The sequence below is a fragment of the Zonotrichia leucophrys genome, chromosome 4, assembly GCF_028769735.1.
Source record: "Zonotrichia leucophrys gambelii isolate GWCS_2022_RI chromosome 4, RI_Zleu_2.0, whole genome shotgun sequence".
NCBI classification, from domain to species: domain Eukaryota; kingdom Metazoa; phylum Chordata; class Aves; order Passeriformes; family Passerellidae; genus Zonotrichia; species Zonotrichia leucophrys.
In genome coordinates, this window is record NC_088173.1 from 39,486,599 (window position 1) to 39,507,769 (window position 21,171).

The following is a 21,171-nucleotide window of genomic DNA, read 5'->3' on the forward strand; positions in this document are numbered from 1 at the left end:
GTGCATCAGACCCCTAAGGTCTTGCAAGTCAACTGTGATGACACAGTCATAAGTGAAATGGGAATTAGAAGGAAACTCTTTAAACCCTGTATTAAACCCATGACAGAGGTAAAAGTGCTTAGACAAAGACAAAAAAATTATAATTCCTTGGAAGGCTGCTGTTGCTAATGGTGTTTTGAACAACACAGCTGTGTGTTGGAAATGGTGGGAGCTGATATCAATTCTCTGTAACAAAACATCAGTAAAACTGAAAGCTAAAATCACTAATTTCTAACCTGTCTCTCCTTAATATGCAGCCTGGAGACACAATCAGCCACACATCAGAATATCATCTTCCATAAAAATCAGAATGGAGATCTGAAAAGAACACAAGGAAGGTAAGATGAAACAAAACATATGATATGCTGGTGTATGCCTATTGTATAAAATGACTTGAAGAGGGTATTTCCTGAAACCATGCTTGCAGAGAATGTCAAAGGAAAACAACCAAAGCAAAGATAAATACACAGTTTATGGACAGGATATTGCTACAGCTTCACATAGTCAATCTGTGGCATAGTCTCTTAAAATAGGCTACAAGAAGGCTGTAAAATTTGATGACCTTGAGTAGGGAGTGGCAGAAAAGCAGAGATTTTTCTGATACAAAGCCACTTGGAGCTTTAATTAGTGGTGGTAATTAGTGGTAAAAGGGTAACTCCTTTTATTGCTCATTACATAGGTAATTGTTGTGCATAAATAACAGGTTATTATTTCTCCTCAGTGTTCCATCTTTTGTTTTAAATCACAATTCTGCTTTTTCAGAGTGTGACAGTATTTTGAACTTGTGGGTCAAGTTTAGGAAAACATATATTTAATAACTGTAGTGGTAGGAATCCAGCATGTCGTTTTGATTACCTGGATAAAGAGTGCAGAATTTCAATTTAGTAGTGAGTTTGCTTTCTTGTTTTATTATGTAAATAGAAGTTTACTTTATTCTGGGAAAAAATGTGTTATTTTTATTCATATAAATTGGACTGAATGCTATTCTTAGCTACAACTAGAAAGGAATACATTTATTTCACATGATTGAGGCAGGTGGACCAATTTCCCCTGATGAGCCTGTCATAGTAGGACAAATCTAAATTGCAGACCTGCTGGGTTTTTTTGCCAGCTAAAAATCCCCAGGACTAAGACAAACATTCAATTTTTAAAATAATTTTTATTTCAGTGCAGGCAACTCCACACAAAGTATGGGATGGGACCCCACTACTTTACAACACTTCAGTGAAATTATAATAGGGAAGTTAAAATAACTAAAAACAGCCATAAAAAATATTATTCTAACATTAATGCTGGAGACAACTACAGAACAAAGTAAACAAACTATCCATGGAAGACATACTTATACTTGAAATGCTGCTTCAGTAATCTAAACAGAGATAAAGATTGTTTGTTATTTAAGGTGGTTTTCTTTTTCTTTTTAAACTGATTTTTAAATAGCATAGAAACTTCTCAGCTAAGTAATATTAGAAAATAAGAATCAGCAGATAATGTGATCTAGCAGGTGGAACACTTGGCTGAAAAACTGAATGTTCAGGATCAGCTCTCAATAGCCCCTCCTGGTCTGCTGTGACTTCAGGCAAATCATCTGCATGTTTAGGCAGAATCTCATTTGGAGGGGCCACACTCATTTTCAGACTGCTTTCAGAAACTACACTTACCCTTGAGCCTTCATGTCAAGCCCCTTCTCCCTGGCCCTGTCTTTACATAATTGTGTTTTCTTACCATCCTTATCTACATAAACAATGAGGATGTTATCTTGCCCTTTGATCATGAAATGCTATGTTTACTCACTTGAGCTCTGTGATTGCTGCCAGATGAGTAACACACATCCTCAGGCTGGTTTCTGAAGCAGGCTCTGAAGTGGACAGGTATTAAAAAACCCAAATGTTTGCAAAATTGAATACTTCCCAATATATAGCTTTATGAACAGGAGTAATTGAAAATGAGATTTGTAAAGTGCCCACCTATTTCCATACTTGACTTCTCCAGGTCAGTGCATGGGGTCATACAGAAAAAGCTTGATAGTTATACCACCAGTTATCTTCATCTCAGAAGGGAAAGGGAACCCAATTTGCCAAAATACAGAAAAAAATAGATTGAATTGACTCCCAAAGTAGACACTCATGACTAATAGATATATACCTTCCAATCATCTGAAAAAGTCCCATGAAACCACTCTGGATTGTCAAACCATTGAAACCATGAATTATAGCTAAATTATAAACACAAATATAACTATAAGCCTTTTCTGCCTTCTTCATTAGTTTCCTAACATTCTTAACTGAAACAATTCAGCATTGAGTGGTCTTCTCAGGGTCTTGCTGTTGCCACAGTTCTTGTTCACAAGACTGTAGTAGTTTATCGAATGAAGACATGAAGGTGAGTCTGTATCTCCTTTACTGGGTATTTCATGTGCAGACACAAGTGGGACAGGGTGAGCAACACCAGCCTTCTCAGCTGGTAGAAAACCACCACCACAGCCAATTTTGGCTCAAGCAGCCCATGTGCTGCTCTGTGCATCCTCCCTCTGAGAGCCTGCTCGGCCCCTTCCTAAAGCTCACGGAGGATTCCATGAGATGCAGGGGCCCCAGTGACTGGTACAGTCACAGAACCATTGAATATGCAAGTAGGAAGGGACCCATCAAAATCATTGAGTCCAACTCTGGCCCTGCACAGGACATCCCAGGAATCCCACCATGTGCCTGAGAGCACTGTCCAAACACTTCTTGAGTCTGTCAGGCTTGAGGCTGTGACCACTTCCCTGGGAAGCCTTTTCAAGTACCCAACCACCCTCTGGGTGAAAAACCTTTTCCTGATACACAATGTAAACCACCTATGACTCAGTTTCATGCTGTTTTCTCAAGTCTTGTCATTGGGTACCACAGAGATCAGTGCCCACACCTCCTCTTCCCCTCACGAACAAGTTGAAGACCACAATGAGGTCTCTCATCAGTTCCCTCCAGGCTGAACAAACCAAGTGACTACAGCTGCTCCTCATATGGCTTCCCCTCAAAACCCTTCACCATTCTCGTAGCCCTCCTTTGGACACTCTCTAATAGCTTAATGCCGTTTTTTTTAATGTGGCACCCAAAGCTGTTCCCAGCTCTCGAGGTGAGGCCGCCCCAGTGCAGAGCAGGGCAAGGCAATCCCCTCCCTTGATCGGCAGCCTGATGTCCCCCAGGACAGGGCTGGCCCTCCCGGTTACCAGGGCACTGACTCGCGTTCAACCTTCCATGGACCAGCACCCCCAGGTCCTTTGCACAGCGCTGCTCTCCTGTTCCCCAGGCCACACACGGAGCCAGGGCTGTCCGGTCCCAGGTGCAGACTCCCGCGCTTGCCCCTGGCGGGGTTGGTGCCTGTCCATCGGTAACTCACCGCGGTGTCCCTGCAGAGCACAGAGCTCTCTCGGTAGCGGTACCTGCTCCCGTTCTCCGCTCGGGGACGCCCGCAGCGCCTCAGCTGAGCTGCCTTACCCGGGCACCGGGCGCACCGGGGCGGCCCCAGCGCCCCGCCCGGAGCCGGAGCCGCCGCGGGGAGCGGGGAAGGGGCGGGCCGCGGGCTCTGCCCGCCCCGCTCGGGCGTGTCCCGGCGGGGCTGCCGGGAGGCCGGCTCTGCTGAGCTCGGCTGTCTGTGCCCGCGCCCAGCCCTGCGAGGGGGGAGCCGCTGCTCCGTCTTTGTGGCTGCGGCTGCGGAGGGCGGCGGTGCTGCGGTTCGCGGGGAGCCGAGCCCAGCGCGGCGGCAGCAGCGGCAGCCATGGGGCTGCAGCCCCTGGAATTCAGCGACTGCTACCTGGACAGCCCCTGGTTCAGGGAGCGGGTGAGAGCCCACGAGGCCGAGCTGGAGAAGACCAATAAGTTTATCAAGGAGTTGCTGAAGGATGGCAAGAACCTGATCGCCGCGACCAAGAGTGAGTGGCGGGAGCGGGGGGAGCTGCGGGGGCGGCTGCCCGGCGCCGGGAGCTTTGCCTTTGAGCCGGCGGCGCTCGCCTTTGTGGCACGGAGCTCTGCACCGGCGTTCTCCAGCCTCTCCCTGGGGCTCCCCATCAGCCGCTTGGAGACGCGGGTCCTCTGCAGTCCTTCTCCGCGGAGGGGAATGAGGGATAGAGGCGGTGGCAGCGCCGAGGGACTCCTGTTGCATCTGCCCTGTTCCTGGGCCGGGCCTGGCTGCTGTTTTCGGCGGTGCCGAGCCCGAGCAGCCCCGGCTGCCGTGTGAATCCGCCGGGAGCGCTCGGTCACTCGGTGCCAGGTGCTGCCGGTGCGCTGCGAGCTGAGCGGCCGCGAACCGCGTACTGACCACAACCATGGCGTGCCTGTATGCTGCAGCCTGTGGAGAGGCTGCTGGAAAATGCCTCTGTCAAAAGAAGTGTGCTCAGGAATTTTCAGACTTAGTTTTGTGCTGACAGCACTGGTTACCAGTTCTATGCCTTTGGCCTCTTAAAATGTGCTGGTGTTTTGTTAATGCTGAGTTTAATTGTTGAGTATATACACGGTGTATATAAATAGCTAGCTATAATGTGTTTTATGTGGGAATCATGTTTTTTGCCTTGAATAACCACGTCCATGCATGTTCTTAGTATTTTTGTTGTTATTTTATTGTGCTAATGTATTTTTCCATTTAACATAAGACACAGTTGTGTAGTCACCTAAATATGTGGTAGGATGATTTGCTATACCAATTTTCAAATAAACCACTAATAGTGCTCTGGCACTTTGTTCTCGGAAGTGCACAGCACCTATGGTAGGGTAAACTTCTGAAGCCAGGAAACCATGCTGTCAGGATGTTTCCATTAAACTGATAGGGTTTTGGCTGCTGGTTTGATCAGTGTAGCTGCCTGGATATGGTGAAATTTTTAAAACCAGAATTAACTCATTTCTGTAAATAAAAACCACTGTTTTCTGATTTTGTCTTCAGTAGAAAATGCCATATCAAATGTCACTGGTGTGTAACTGTTATTCTTTGGCCAGTTTACATTTAGTTACTGCACATTGGATTATTCCAAATCTGTGACTTGAAGTGTCAGTATAAATCATCTTAACTTGGGGTATAAAGTAAAAAAGTGTCTCCAAAATTGGATAAGAACACTAGAGGGAAATAATTCAATTTCTCTTCCTCAGGCATCTAGACATTATTTTGGCAATTGCCCTAAGCTCTCAGTTGCTCGTGTACAGTAATGTATACAATGTATACAAAACTTAATTTGAAAGCATGGAGCTGGCTGTGGTGAGGAAAGCCCTAACTCAAATGAGCATCCTGTCCACAGCTGAGTGTCCACAGCATTCCAGAATCCTGTGCTGCTAAATTGGCTTTGTGTGCAGTGCTCTGGGTGCTTTCCTGTGTGTGGTGGAAGCCAAGTGTGCTGGCCAGAGCCACCTGGCCTGGGAGGGCTCCATGAAATACTTTGGGCTAGCCCATGAGGAATATTTAGAGAGGCTGTCTGAGATCCTGCCTGTTCAGGTCTAAGCCTTGCCTTCCTTTCTGAGATGAGAGTCTCAGGTTTATTCTTAGTTTAGTTGCTGTACCTTATTCTAACAAACATCTTCAGCATACTTGTTTGAAAAGTACAAACAGGTTAGACCCTTCTTCCCACATTTCAGGTTTCTGCAGTTGCCTCTCCTCTTTAGAGTGCCTTGAGTGACAGGTTTGAAGCTGAGTTGCCTTCTGCTGCTGCTGGTGAAGGAGTGCCACTGTTCAACAGACAGTTAAAGACAAATTGAAGTAGAGGAAGCACAGGGAGCCCAGTGGTTAAAACCCACTAAAACCCCAGTGGTTAGGGTATTGGCCCTCCTTGTGTTTCCAGAAGAAAACGTTATCATCTAAATTCTTTGAGGAACTTGATTTATTTGCTGTCAGGAAACCAAATGGGATTAGTATTTGTTCCAAAAACCCAGCTTCAGAAGTGGTCTAGACACAATGGTCTATTCATTTGTGTCCAAACTGCATTTTCTGCACAAAGAGTTTCACTGCAATTTTGAGAATGTGATAATAAAGCAGGGTGTAGTGAGCTTAGATGATTGCCTCTTAAACAACAGTTGCTGACAATTTTTAGAAAATTGTCTGTTTTAGTCTTTTCAACGAAAAATATCATCTCGATAATAGCTAAAATATTTCCCTGTTTCTAGAACCGGTAAAATATGAGATTTGCACTTGGTGTAATTGATATGTGAGTGTGATAAGCTGCTCTGAGTGGTGTGTAAAGTATAAAACTCAGTAGGTGCACTATTGTTCTTTAATTTGTGGGAGATGTGTAGTTTGTGAGACTGCAATAGACACTGCATTTCAGCATTTCACTCCCTTAGCAATTTTCTTATTTCACTTATAAAGCTGGCAGCAAACGTTATGGGGATTCTTTAGGTGTGAATAACTGATGCAATTGTCTGGATCCCTCTTCCTGCCTGACAGACAGCCTTGTCAGTGACTTTGATGCTGCCTGCACTGGGTAACATCTTGACATGTGATAGCAGATACTGCTGCCACTCTCTCTAATTCATAGAACTATCAGTGGCTTGCAGGGCACAACAGTAACACAATGTGGGTCCTCTCACTGGCTCCTTTCCCTTTGTCTCCTCAGTCATATGAGATTGTATTTTTCACCTAAAACTCTGAAGGATTGATTTTTGTTAGTACAGGACTGTACTGCTTAAAAAAAAAGAACAAAAAAAAAAAGCATTTTGAAATTGTTGGATTTCCAAAGTCAAGCATACTTCAAGTGTATCTTTACACTTTAAAGTTTCAGTAGTTTCAGTAATGTGATAGAGAGACAAACAAGAGTGACTCAAAGCTGTCTATTTCCTGTGTCAGGTTTTGAATCACCAAGTTGTCTAGTTCAAGCTAAATATTGGAAAGATGAGTTAGCAATAGCTGATTCTTCCTTTTCTTATGACAGTTAAATGTGTTTTAAAGTAGCACAAACCCATTTTTCCTTACTGTTACTAATCAGTAAATACAAGTGGTATGCACTTGTGCTTTTTAAAATGGAAATGTAATATTTCTTGGGGGATTCCAATTCAGTTAAACAAGTTAGGATCAATATGGTTTATAAATAACTTCTGGATGGAGGAAGTTGTGCTTCAGTGAAAGTGAATTTAAAGGTGCCTGATAAGAGAATCCTTATTCTGATTCATGAAAGAAATGTAAGAGGTTTAGTTCTGAGCTCCTAAAAATCTGCAGTGCAATTTGTTGGAAGCTAAAGAATACAACACTGGATAAATACTGTGTATTTAGTCTGAATTCTCCCTGTGTTGATCCAACTCTTGTATGAGTGTGAGATTCTTGGGGGGCTTTGGAGATATTTTTGAAGGTTTTTTGTTTTGTTTTGTTTTTTTTGTATACCTGCAGCAGGAGCTGTCACTGCTAATGAGATGCCAAGTGGAGTAGGGAGAGTCAGAATGAGTACAGGTTTTGGCTCTCTCACAGGGCCTTTGCAAAGGATGCTCGTGAGTGCATGCTCACAGCTGTTCCTGAAAGCAGAGACTCCCCATTCTTGGATTTAGGCTCAAATTGGAGCAGAATTCATTTTGAGCCAGCTGCAGTGACTTTGTGATGGGCTGGTGAAGACAGAAGATGGATGTACTGGGTGCAGTGGGCATCCTGGCTATCAGTGCAGCCCAGCATACTCAGTGGCTGTTTCTTATTGCTATTTGCTTTTTGTGTTTTTCGTGGAAGAGTTATTTCTTGCACTCTTCCAGACAGCATACAAAATGGCAACCAAATTTATTTTCTGTGTAGAGTTAGTGATGAGTATTTGCTTTAACAAAGATGACTGAAGAACCTAATCCAGTCCCAAGCCCCAGTTTGGTATCTGAATTGTCCAAACCCTCATGCTTTTTCTTGGCCAGTCCTCCTGGTGTGTGGTGGTGGTTGACCTTCCAGACGCTGGTCTAGTTAGATTTTGGCCTGACTTGGTGTATATATTATTATGTAAATATAAAAGCTGTGGTAATCCACAAAAAAAACACCACATAAAAACCTCTCAGACCACTTGAGCTGTGGTGCATTTTTTTCTTAAGCACTAATTGTCTAGTTTTTAAAGTTTTCTTTAATATAATCTGCAGTTATGAAACCATGTGTAATGTGTGCCAGCTTCCAAAGTCTTAGGAATTTTTTTTTTGTAATAAAAATGTTCTACTGACATTCCAGTATGTGTCAAAGAAGTAAGACAAAGCCACTAATATAGGGCTTATTAATAACTTCTAGACAAGAAATGGGCATTCACTAAAGATTTAGGTAGAACCCAAAGGCTGAGTAAAAACTTAATGCCATTTTACTTAATGGGGAAGGGGGGAATATTGCAAGAGGGTCTTAGTTTAACTTGTGTGCAAAATTTTCTAAGTCAGCTGAGGTTAGTTGGAGCTCTACATTTGATTATTTTGCCTTGAATTCAGTGAGACTTCTGAATTTATAAATATATTTAGCATTTTAAAAAGCTATTTTATTTTTCAATTAATAACTTACACCCAGGCTTTATTTCTATTGTAAGGCATGCTTTAGGTGTGATAACCATGAGCAAATCAATGTTCTTTGTGAATGCTCTGAGATTTAAAATTGAAATATACTCTGCTAGGGCCACGCTAGATAAAAATTACTTTAAGGGCAGTATTGCACAGGCTACTGAGCTGTATGTACTTTAAAAATCTCCAACTTTCTATTGGAATTGTTTCCATTATTGAGCTCATTAGAGAACTAAGGCAAACAGGTACTTTGGGGCCCATCTAATAGGGATTTCCCTTAAGAAAGAGCTGCTGATTAAACCGTAATAAAATGTTGCTTTTCCCTTCCCTTCAAGATAATTGCCACAGCTGAGGCCTAATTAATTCTGACAGCACTTTATTTTTTTTTCTTTTCTGCTTGTAGATAAAGTTGTTTCTGTACAAGGACTAGGGAAATGCTTATATTTAAGAAAGTACTCTAAAGAACATTTTGTTTAGCTCCACCCCAAGTAGAGCATTCGTTAGTGTGTCAGTAGCTATAAAAAGTGTCAGGCTCATTCTGTGGAGGATGCCAGTTTGTCAGCTTGAATCTCATCTCTTCAGCTTGAATTACTAACTAGCTCCATTACTGTCTTTGTCCTGTAGATGTTCCACTGTTCATTTTTTTTTCTGTATTGAAAGCAGAGCGTTGTGCTACTGAACAGCTGTGAGAGCAGAAAATATAAAAATTCATGAATTTATATGGATTTTCTTAGTTCTGAGAGATGGGAAAAACTGTCATTAAATGAAGTTATTTTGTCTTTTATAATTTGGGGGAAAAGGTGTCATTTTTCAGCTTTAGATAAAATGTGCGTGTAGTCATTAAAGAGAGCATCACTGATGGGTCTAATTGTCAGTCTTCAGGCCAAAACAAACAGAAATAAGTTTATAATTTTTAGAGATGTTGTCTGGTAGATCATGTTGAGAAGGTTTTTTTCCTTGATTTTTTTTAAATGACAAGACTTTATAAAGGTAATTTTAGAATTCTGTGGAATCTCAGTCTATCTTAAGGAGTTGTAGAAAAGTGCATTTGCCCTACAGTCTGTAAAGTGCCAGCACCTGCTTGAAATTAAGAACAATAGGCCCACTGCTAAACTGTAGGTGTATGCTCTTCCTAAAATTATCCTGTGCCTTGCAGCTCTGTATTGCAAAAATGTTGCAAATTTTAGCAAGCTGACCTTAGGACACTGATAACACTTCTCAAGTCCAGTCTGAAATAACCTGGACAGTTTTATTGAGGCAGAACATCTCTTTCTGCCTGGCCCAGATGTTTTTCCAAGGGGGCAGAAAGGAGAGTGCTGTGGTGATTTTTTTTTTTTTTTGGGAAGTAGCAAACATGTTTGGACTGGCGCTGCAGAGCTGCATCCCAGTGCTTGTCTCCTCCTTCCCAGCTGTTTTGTAACATGATGTAATTAATGTCTAAGGTTTACATTGACTGTAGTGCTTTCGTTTTACAGTGCCAACCTCAGTCACTGCTGCAACACTTTGCACATTAACCTAAAAACCAGGGGCTTGCCTGTTTTAGAGAGAGAGTTCACAGCATGTGAATTTTGGCAATATGCTTAGTGCTTTGATAGTGTGGGTTGTGGCTTCTTGAGATAATTTTTATGATTTGCTCATGTCTGATGGGGCTTCCTTTTGTGTCTAAAGCCACTTCTCTGAGTTTCAGTACCATATTTGCTGTTCTATGACAGTTGTCCTTTAGATGTTACAATATGCTCAGTGTTTTGGTTATCTTTTAAAAGTCTTCAAGTTTCTGAGTTGGCTAATTAAGACACTTGGAGCAATTGAGTGCTTTCTGGATTATCTAATGAGTGTAAAATATATGATCAGATAAACTTGGGCACATATTGGCAGAATAACTTAAGAAAGTACTGTTCAGGGAATGTAACATTTCTCTGCTGGTGGTTGCTGCCACCCACTGTAGTTGTCAATCTTAATCAGCATCTAAAATCTGCCTTGTTGCTAAGTCAAACCCATCTTCCTTGCCAAATTTAAACTCAGCCATCAGTTTTGCAATGAGTTGAAGCAGGCACTTGTATTCCCTCCCAGCAGCTCCTGTGGAGGTTGTTTTCCTCTGGGTGTGACTTTGATGGAGAGAGGGCAGTAATTTATGAATCCCCATATTGTACAGCTGGGATAAATGTGTGCCTTCTGTCCAAAACGTGTCTTGTTGTCTCACTGGAAATAAGATACTGGAAAGGGAAGTGTGTGGCCTGGTTTACACTGTCCTCCAATTCTTTTCCTAAACAGATAATTTTGGGAAATTTTGACAGACAACCTCAATGTCATTGTAACTATAGATGGAGCTTCTTGCAGATGCCATGTTCTTTGTCTTTTACTCCTTTGGCTCTGTTTTTGTTTCCTCCCTTTGTTGCTCTTTTCCATCCTGTGTGTTTGCTCATCTTTCAGGATAAAAATAGAGAGAAAACATCCAGGCCCTCAGAAGCTATGTGGCCATCACAGGCCAAGGCCAAATCAGAAGTTCCTGTAAATCATTCATGCTAAGCTTGTCTTTTGTGGGAAAGGAGAAGCATGAGGGGAAAATAATCTACAGGGATGGAAAATCATAACGTTATTAAACAGGTTATGGTTTTACTACAGCCCAGACCTTTGAATAAACCCTCTGTTGCCTTTTTAAATGAGAGGACTGGGCAGGTGGAGGTTATTGACTCAATAGGTGGGTCAGAGAGGGGCTTTGTCTCTCAGTAGATCTCCTTGTTACAGCTTCCCTGGGTCCTTGTCAGCTTTTGTATGTGCACCTGGCTGCTTGGGACTGCATGTCCTTGAAGAGGAAAAACAATGCTTTGTTTAATTTGGCAGGGAAAATTGAATATCCAGGATGAAACTGAGCAGGGCTTTGTACCAGAGCTGGGCCTGGAAGGACATTATAGTGTGTGTGGTGTCCAGGAACAGGGTTCTCAGCCACTTTGTTGTTGGTGAATGGTTTTTAGCTTTGAATGTGTCCATGTCCTCCATTAGGCTTCCTCCATTAGGCATGGGGGCTTAGAATAACCCTGAATTCGAAGCAATAGATTAAAGAGTGATGAAAAGTATTGAGGAGTATGAAGTTTGTCATACACCAAGTGTTTAAGCCTTATTGTATCAAATCTCAAAAATTGGGATGTTTTCCCAAGCAGAGAGAGAACACTGTATTTTTTTTGCACCTAGTTGATCAAGGGAAGCCAGCTGATGTAAATGTTTTGATTTAATCTGTGGTTTTGTCAGACATTAGAGTTGCTTGTTTTGAAAAATATTACTAATATTTGAATGTTTATCTGTTGGAGCAAAAAAAAAGTATATGTGAACTTGTAGCAGTTTTACTTAAAGCGTAATTGCTTAGGATGTGCTTCTCCAAAAGAAAATTCTGTTGTCTTGCAAACAGGTGGAGGGGGCACGCTGCCCGGTCACGGAGGATCTGACACAAACTTGTCAAAATATCCTTTTGACAGTGGGTCCCAGTTCTTAGAAGTCTGTTGTGGGGCTGAGCTTGCAGCTTATGTGCATTAACAGACTGTGACTGCTGCATAGTGTCAGCCTTTGGAACACATCAGTGCTCTGAGAGCAGAGCAGTGTAACTTTTTCATGCATTTTTGCTCTTACAATCCCAGGTTGTAAGCTCTCTGTTGGAGAGGCCTGGACCCACTGACAGACTCAGTCATGAGCCAAAGGACTGCTTCTCCAAAGCTTTTTGCCTGTTCAACTCCTCAGCCTGCAAGCTTTTCAGGAACAAAGCTGACTTTGTCCAGTCTGCTCTCAAACACTTGCTCTGTGGTAATATTACTGTTCTTTTATTGTGCTTCATTTTATGCTTTCAGTCATTTCAAAATGCACAGTTTCAAATTTCTGTTGTGCCTATTGTAGCTATTTTCTTGTTCCAGGGGATTCAGCATCTTTGCTAAAAGAAATACAACTACCTAGAATTATTTGCTTTATTTTTTTTTTTTTTAATTTTTAGAAGTGTCATGGCTTAATCCCAACTAACAACTGAGAATCACACAGCCACTTGCTCATTCTCCCAGCTGGTGGGGAGAAAATTAGAAGGGTGAAAGCTAGAGAACTCCTGGGTTGAGATCAAGGGAGTTCAACAGGGAAAGCAAAAGCCATGAGCATCAATAAAGCAAAACAAAGAATTATTCACTTCCCATGGGCAGGCAGGTGTTCAGTCATTTCCAGGAGAGCAGGGCCCAGTCATCTGTAAGGGTTACTTGGAAAGACAAATGCTGTTACTCCAAACACTTCCCCACTTCCTTCTTCTTCTCCCTTCTTTATGTATGGAGCATGACACCACACGTATAGAAATTCCTGCTTATCCAACCTGATTTAATTTTATAACAAAGTGCTGCAGCTGGTTGATCAAGGGAAGCCAGCTGATGTAAATGTTTTGGATTTCAGCAGAGCCTGGCTGGTGTCTCTCACAGAGTCCTTCTGCACAGGCTGTACAATCAGAGCATACAGTGGCTGAGCAGCTGGCTCACAGGCTGAGCACAAAGGGCTGTAGTGAAGGGTGTGCACTGGAGACCTGTCACTAGTGGTGTTCTGTAGGGCTCTGTCTTAAGCCCTCTGCTTTTCAACATGCCCATAAAAACCTGGATGCAGGACTGGAAGGGATACTAAACAAGTTTGCAGATCACACAAAGCTGGGAGGAGCTGTTGACTCCCTGAAGGCAGGGAGGCCCTTCAGAGAGACCTTGACAAAATAAAGGGCTGGGCAATCACCAGCCAGGTGAAGTCCAGCCAGGGCAAGTGCCAGATTCTGCACCTGGGATAGGGCAACCCTGGATGTATGGACAGACTGGCGAATGAGAGGCTGGAGAGCAGCCCTGTGCAAAAGGCCCTGGGGGTGCTGGTCCATGGAAAGTTGAATGTGAGTCAGAGCAGTGCCCTGGCAGCCAGGAGGGCCAACCCTGTCCTGGGGGGCATCAGGCACAGCATGGCCAGCTGGGCAAGGGAGGGGATTGTCCTGCTCTGCTCTGCACTGGGGTGGCCTCATCTCAAGTGCTGGAGCAGTTTTGGGTGCCACAGTATAACCAAGATATTAAGCTATTGGAGAGCATCCAAAGGAGAGCAAGCAAGGTGCTGAAGGGTTTTGAGGGGAAGCTCAATGAGAAGTGGCTGAAGTCACTTGGTTTGCTCAGCCTGGAGGAGAGTGAGGAGGGACCTCACTGCAGTTACCGCTTCCTCATGAGGGGAAGAGGAGGGGCAGACACTGAGCTCTTCTGTGTGGTGACAGTGACAGGATGTGAGGGAGTGGCCTGAAATTATGTCAGGGGAGGCTTAGCTTGGATATCAGAAGAAAATTCTTTCCCCAGAGGATGGTTGGGCACTGGAATGGTCTCCTCAGGAAAGAGGTGACAGCGCCAACTCTGATAGAGCTCAGGAAGCATTTGGACAATACTCTTGGGCACGTGGTGTGACTCTTGGGGATGGTGCTGTGCGGGGCCAGGAGCTGGATTCAGTGATCTTTGTGGGTCCATTCCAACTCAGCATATTCTGTGTAATATAAACTTTATTCAGTTGGGGTCATCTGTCCCAGCTGGGTCTTGTCCTAACCTCTCATGCACCCCCAGTCTCCTCACCAGCAGGGCTATACAAAAACTAGAAAAGGCTTTGGCTGTGTGTAAGCCCTGCCCAGCAATAACAAAAACATCCCTATTACTGTCACTGTGTTCAGCACAAATCCAAAACTCAGCCCCATACCAGCCACTATGAAGAAAATTTTCTCTATCCCAGCCAAAACCAACAAAAGAAGTCAGAAGAATCTAATGTCGAAAAGAAATGCTTCTCTCTCCCATGGCTATTTTTGTTTTGTTTCACAAAACACATTTATGTGTTTTGTGTCTTATAATGGTGTCTTCCAACACCATTACTGCTTGTCCCATGAGGTTCTGTAGGGTTGTACCTGAGGAGGAAGGCTGACATCCTGAGGGGTATGGAACTAGCTAGTCAAGCATAGAAATTTATTGTTGCCAATTGTGTCTCTCCTCTCACTGCAGTTTTTTGCAATGTTTTGTGAAGTAATAGTTCTAAGTTCCAGACATGCAGCTCAAGTTTTTGTGTAGTTAGTGTAATGAACTAAGGAAATGTTTGTGTTGCATCCTTGAATGTCATATGTAGAACTTGACACTCTATTTAGATGAACTTTGCTGGGGGCCTATAGCAAAACTGAAGGAGATGACTAGAAATTACCTTGGAGAGGGCTGAGACCTGAAAACAAGCAGATTGAAGGTCTGTGAGAAAGGTCAGTCACACACAACAAACAAAATGTTATTGTGCATGTACAAATATTACACTGTAAATGTAGTATAAGATATCCAAGATGCAAATTTTATTTAGGAAATGCAGCTGAGACTCAAGAGAAATTATTCTTTGTCTTCACTTACCTGGAAATTCCATTACCCTTCCTGCCACCATTACACACTGTAATAGATCTGTAATTAGAATGTGTCTTAGGTATGAATTCCTCTTTATTAATTTAGAAAAATACCTTATAATTTGGTGCAACATAATTTATATAGGGCACCTTTTTTTTTTTATTTTAGTTGCTGCAAATAGGATGCTGCCAGTCTTGAGGATTTTTCTGTAGTGGTCATGGTTCATGTCTGCAAAATTAGTTCTCTTTTCATATACATGAATAATTTTATGTTATAAATGAAAGACCAAGCTGTGTCTAGAGAAGTGACTTTGTGAGCAGCTTTGGGCAAACCTCTCACTAGTTTATATCTTCCTTTTCATCACTATTTAATCTATTGCTTCAAATTTAGGGCTATTAATCTGCTAAGCATTTAATGAATTTTGAAATGTCACAAAGAAGTGTTGTATATGAGTCCTTTCTGGATTAGGGAAAGCTGCTCTTTTTCTGCAGTCATGATTTGAATTGAGCAGTAGTTATAAACTGTTTTTATCCTCTTCAAGTAAATTAGCTTAATACAGAATCCGAGAGGAGGATGTTCCATGTTCTCCTGCAGTCATGTGCTGGACATCTCAGTACAGAGGGCATGGAAGTATGAGCTCAGAAGGCAGCTGTTCTGCCCTTGCCATGCAGATTATTCCAGTGGAAATTTCAGTCAGCAGTTTGGCTTTTCTAAGGTTTCTAGCATTTAATCATTCACTTTTTTAAAATAGAAAGCATACAGATGTGAAGAAAAACAGGTATGCCAACCTTGCTATAACACTTCATGGATGTACTAATTCAGGTTGGTAAAGTTATTGCTAAGCTTGCTTCATTGAGGAGGGGTTTTTTTTCCTCTTGTATGTTTTTTTTTCTTGTTCTTGAAATGAAAGTATTTAGAAGGAAGCTGACTTTAATACCTTCTTGGAAATTAGCTTGGCATAATTACCATCAATGCATTTAAAAATGGAATTAGGAACTAAGATGTCAGGCAGGAAAAGTAGCAATTTTTTTTTTGGAGGGGGGAAGCAATTGGACCACACAGGCAAGTAATCTGATAGTGCCTCCTCCACCACTTCTCTCTGGTACAGAGAAAGGTTTCTTTCAGTGGAACTTAATTGTTTGTAAGCAACACATAACTGAAATAAGTAATCAAAGCCCCTCCTGAAACAAAAGCTTCTGATACCACAAAAATGTCAAATAACTCCCAAATAATTCTATCAACATTTATTTCAATTTCAATCCTTTTGTACATAAAGCTTTATGCATGTGCTTTCCATTCCTGTAGTGATAGCTATGGTTTGCTTGCTTTTAGGATCTTGAAGACTTGTGAGCAGATGAAAGGGATTGTATGCTTTTGATGTGTCAGGTTTGATAGCAAAGCCTTGTTAAGAGAATTTATCTTTAAAGAATGTTATCTTTGAATAAGGATGCTGTTTTTCATAGGGTTTTAGGAAAAGAAAATTATTTCTTTCAGTTTCCATTTTAAATATAGAATATTTCTATATTTACTAGTGGTCTGGAGGTGATCTCATGAATCATGAGGACATTATTGAACAGCCTTATTGGAACATTGCTTCCTAGACCCTATTATTAGTGTAGTAGCTGAGAGAGATAGGAGCAGCTGCTGAGTTTTGTTCTGAGTGCCTGGATGGGTGTGTTGGGGAGGCATTCCCAGTGACAAGCAGAGGCACTAGGGGATGCCACGAAGGAATTTTGATTGGAAAATAGTTGACATGAACTCAGTGGTTGGTGATTCTGTATCTTCTTTCTCTGTCTTCCCTCTGAGAGGTCTGAGTAATGTATCTTTTCAGATTCCTGCCATAGTCAGCAGAAATTGCTGCCTTCTTCACCTCATTTGATGTCTTTAGCTGCCTTTCTGGTGAACATTTATAGAGCAAACTCCGGTGAGTTCAAGTTTAAGTATTAGGGATGAACAGCAAAGGTCTAATAGGCATGGGTTTTAGCACATGCTACCATGGGGACATGCTCATGCTTCTTAAGAGGTTTTGGGATAGAGCTGTAGGAGAGAACAGTCGCTGAATCAAATCTTCTTTGAAGCATGTACCTCTAGTTCCTTGCTGGCCTTTGGAAAAGATATCCTCAGACTGAGGTGGCCAATGTCAGTTGAATTTTTAGTCATAGCAGAACAACTAGAACGGGAAAGACATTTCTTTTGTGGCTCTCTAAAAATTGATGTCAGTATTTAGTAATGTCAGAAGAAGAGAGCACTCCAGTTCTCTTCTGGGGAGGAGTGTGGTGTGGTTTCTTTTTTACTTGCTTTCTTTAAGGTACTTGCTTATTCCCAGTTGCTTTGCTTCCGGAGAGGGACCCATTATACTGCTCTCTAGTGCAGTTTACCTCAGCCTTTTCAGGTGATGGATTATCTAACCTTTCCCAGGAGGAAAAAGAAAAAAAAAATACTGTTTTTTATAACATTATAATAATTATTAATATTGAATGATAGCATTCACTTATTGAGCATTATTGAGGGAATTTGTTTTAATTTTCCCTGTGTTTTCTGTTTGCTTAAACATGTTGAATTTGATTGCTGGCAGTCATTTTTCTCAAGTTGCCTTTTGATACTTCATGGCCTTCTCGTGGTTTTTGGATCAAAGCCCATGGGAATGTTTTAGTGGTATGTGCAGTATAGAGAGCTGAGGATTCCTTCGTGTTGTAAACAGTTCCATTAATGTTTGTTTTCTTAAGTTATAATGATGTTTGTCTGTGAGCTGGTTTAATGTTTGTTTTCAGTTCAAGAGGATACATAGTTACAGCTGTAAGTGGGTAATGAATGTGAATAGAGGGAATTGAGAGTTATTGTTTTGTGTCCTAGCAAAATGAGGCAGAACTACGTCTGTCTGGCAAAGACTAATTTTTCTGCATTTTTCTTAGTGATACGAGATACTTAGGAATTCAAGTCAGAGGGAAATTCCTTGCTTTGCCCTATACTCCTGCAATGAACAGCTTGGTATGGTTGGGATGCTTGATAGCATGAAGCTCCTTATTTGGGGTTGCCACTAGAAAAACCCAGTAGAAGGATTTATATGCAGAGAATGTCATCAGAAGAATTAAAGGTAAGTTTATTTACTTATGATCAGCCAAATCACAACCCATTTTAAAGTCGTGCTAATGGTTTCCTGTGTTCTGTTTGTAGCACTGTGGTTTTTTTGTCAAGTGAAGTATGTGCACGTTAATATGAGATTATTCTTAAAAATAAACAAACAAAGCTCTTAACCTATATAGCACTTAAAAATTCTAAGTGCTTAAAGCATTTTGGATGGGAACGTTTCAACATCCTGTGCACTAGGTTGGGCTGTGCCTCTGTTTACACATGGCTGAAGGGAGAGGCCAAGTGATTAGATAGGATTGCACATCAAGCCCTCACTGGAGATAGAGTTAGTTATTAGGAGGCCCTGACATTTAACCTTTTTACCCATGCATTGGCATATTTTGTTTTGTCAGACAGCCTGCAGACATTGGGATTGCGCTGTAAACTGTGAGAGTTTTGGACTGCCCATTGAATCCCCCAACCAGTGATCAGAACTGTTTTGGTGTAGGTTCTTGCAGATTCAGAGTGTTGGATTTCAAATGCTCAGTTTTATTGTGCACTCATGTTAAATGTTCCAGCGAGGTGGTAAAGCCATCTCTTTGATTCTTGGTGTTTTCTGGAATATGGAGGACACGGGACTGTTCTTACCTTGATGTTCTGAGAAAATTTTGAATGTTTTGGCATGTGCTGGTTGGAAATGTACCCCAACTCCAGCAATTGGTTCCAGAGCTACATCCAGTCAGGCAACAATCTACGCACACTGCCCTAGTTAGAGTGCAGTGCCTTTGGCTTGTCCAGAGCTCACCTTGAGCAGCTCACTCAGGCTGAGGGTGCAGCTGGCTGTGCCACCCTGAGCCCCTGCAGTGTCTCTTGGCTCCGTGCTGCCTCTGCTGCTCCTCGTTCAGTCTGCCTCACACAGGGCAGAGCCTTTGGAGCTCACTGCTGGTTTTGACTGTCTTCTCCTTTTCCTATCTCTACCCAACTCAGTCTCTGCCCTTACAGATGGTTACTACTGACACCAGTCCTAAATTTAGCTCAAAATTTTTCTTCTGAACCCATCCTTAGCCCTAATTTGGTGATTGTAGCCTTTAGCAGATACAAGCCAAGAAAGGAAATTTTCCCTGCTGATTCTAACATCTCTCATCATCTGGCAAACCTCTGCTGAACCCAGCAATGAGCATTCCTGCTGGCTGCTACCCAGCCCTAAAAGTAATTGACTGAATTTTTGGATCCTTCTCTGTCTGTCTGTTGACAGTGGTAACTAATAACAAAAAAAAAAAAAAAAAAAAAAATCTGAAAGCCTTGCAAGTGAGTCCTAGCTCAAGTCTTGCCCTAACACAAAGCAGGTGGCTTCCACTGAACTGCTAAATGAGGCATGAACTAAATCTTACTTGGTTCCACTGTTTTATATTGATTATGTATGGATAAATGTCTTAGAGTAGTGTGAATCTCTGAAAACCAGGAGTGAAGATATAGAATGTATGTAAAGCCAGTCTGCCTTTTATTTCCACCAATGGGAAAGAAGATAACAAATTGAGAATCAGGCAGGATTTGGAGTTTCAATGGGCAACAGCAAGCCAGCTTAATTGTACATTGCCAATAGTCATAAAGTTTAAATTTTTTAAGCTATTTTTGTATTAGTAATTTTACTTGCCTTATAAAGTATTTCTTAATCTCTGTTACTAATAAGGGCAAGACGATGGTTGTGCTTTGAGTTGACATCAGACCAAGAATACAAGAAGACTGTTTATGCAGAGGTTCCCATTTGCAGATGCCTGCTGTGGGATTGAGACATATCAGGGGAAGATTTCCCTCTTCCTTCCCACAACCATACATGAGAAAGAAAACAGGAGTGCTTTTCCTTTCCCTTTGTATCCATATAGCTGATTGTATGTGAACCATTTGTCTCATCTGTCTTTATGGCACTGTAAATAAACTTTTAAATACAGAAGGATTAAATGATGATTTTGATAGATCTTTTGCTGCGAGAAATTAATTTTTTTGGGGAAAAATCTCTTCATTTACTGGGCTGTAATTAGGAAATCACCATCCATTTTCTGCTCTCGGTTCTATATAATCTCTGCAACTGTGACCACTGTTCAAAACTTACTGTACTATCTTTGTCTGGGAATCCTACACTGGTCTTTGGTATGTTTTGCTTTATTTTGGTATGAGTTGCTACAATGTAGAAATAGGGAGGATCAACTTATGATACTCATGTTTGTTTTATTAAGTGCCTGTTACTGCTAACTCCACACTCTAAATAAGTTTGAGACCAAATCACTAGTTTTGAAAGAGTGGACTGCCCTGGAGAAAAGCCATAATGTTTTGCTGTGGGTTTTGGCCACAGGAACAGAGAGGTCTTCTGAAAGGAGTGAATCTGACCTTGTTTCTGTTTTTCTTTAAAGGTTTCCTTCTCATCAGACTCTGTCTCTTGACATCCCAGGGCATCTCTTCTTTCTCTTGCATCACCCCACAATTACACAGTGAGCGTATTGTGGTCAGTAATGTGTGTTAGTACAAGTTGCACTTCCAGCTTTAAATGTGCCTCTAAAGAAGATGAAAAATAAACAAATACTTGACAGTACTGAGGGCCCATGTCCACCTGGGTGCAAGCTTGTATTCAGGGTCTTGCACACAGCCAGTGCAAAGCTGTGATGGTAGAAAATAGAAAAGCCCTGCTGGAGCTTCCAGAGGAAAAGCTACTGATGCTTTGCAGTACTGGGTCTGGGGTTTGATACTAGCTCTTGCTGCCTGTGCAAGCTCCCTGGTTAATACAACTTCTCTAAGGGCCAGAAGCTGTCTGTGAGAGACTTTGTCCTGTGCTGGAGCTCTTGGTGCAAAGTCTCAGGCACTGCAGCTCCCTCCTGTCAGCTCTCCTGTGCCCTTGCAGAGCATTTGCTTTCCCTGCCTGCTCTGCTTCTACCCCTGGAAGATGTAGCTGTCATTTCTATTTTAACAATTATTGTATCATTTCTGTACACAGAAACAAAAGACTTGAAGTATAAATTATTGCAGAACTTTTCTTTTAGGGTCTCTGAGGAAAGTGGATATTGTACTTTCCTTTCTTGCTTTCCACTATACTGGACACTTCCTTAATCAGATATGCTAACATGCTTCCCCTTGGGTAATTTTCCTTATCTTCCTAAGTTAGACATTTCTGCTTGAAACACTGCCTGGATATTTAATTGCTTTGGATGGCTGTTTCTGCATGAAAATCG

The 21,171-nt window shown here is 41.9% G+C and overlaps 1 protein-coding gene and 1 long non-coding RNA gene across 3 annotated transcripts in view; one reads left to right on the top strand and one right to left on the bottom strand.

Moving 5' to 3' along the window:
• Nucleotides 1-256: 256 nt before the first annotated feature.
• Nucleotides 257-3,542, bottom strand: LOC135446832 (uncharacterized). The gene is made up of 4 exons (XR_010439899.1): nucleotides 3,418-3,542; nucleotides 2,007-2,083; nucleotides 1,834-1,897; nucleotides 257-357 (listed from the first exon to the last, which is right to left on the bottom strand). It is a non-coding gene; the product is annotated as an uncharacterized LOC135446832 (long non-coding RNA).
• Nucleotides 3,543-3,626: 84 nt separating this feature from the next.
• ARHGAP10 (Rho GTPase activating protein 10) overlaps nucleotides 3,627-21,171 on the top strand; it is a 138,609-nt gene continuing 121,064 nt past the window's right edge. For both annotated transcript variants that reach the window (XR_010439900.1, XM_064711238.1), the window contains exon 1: nucleotides 3,627-3,949. Coding sequence is in view for 1 of the 2 variants with exons in the window: in XM_064711238.1 (XP_064567308.1) it covers nucleotides 3,796-3,949 (154 nt within the window). In the remaining variant the exon portion in view is untranslated. The remainder of the gene's footprint in view (nucleotides 3,950-21,171) is intronic.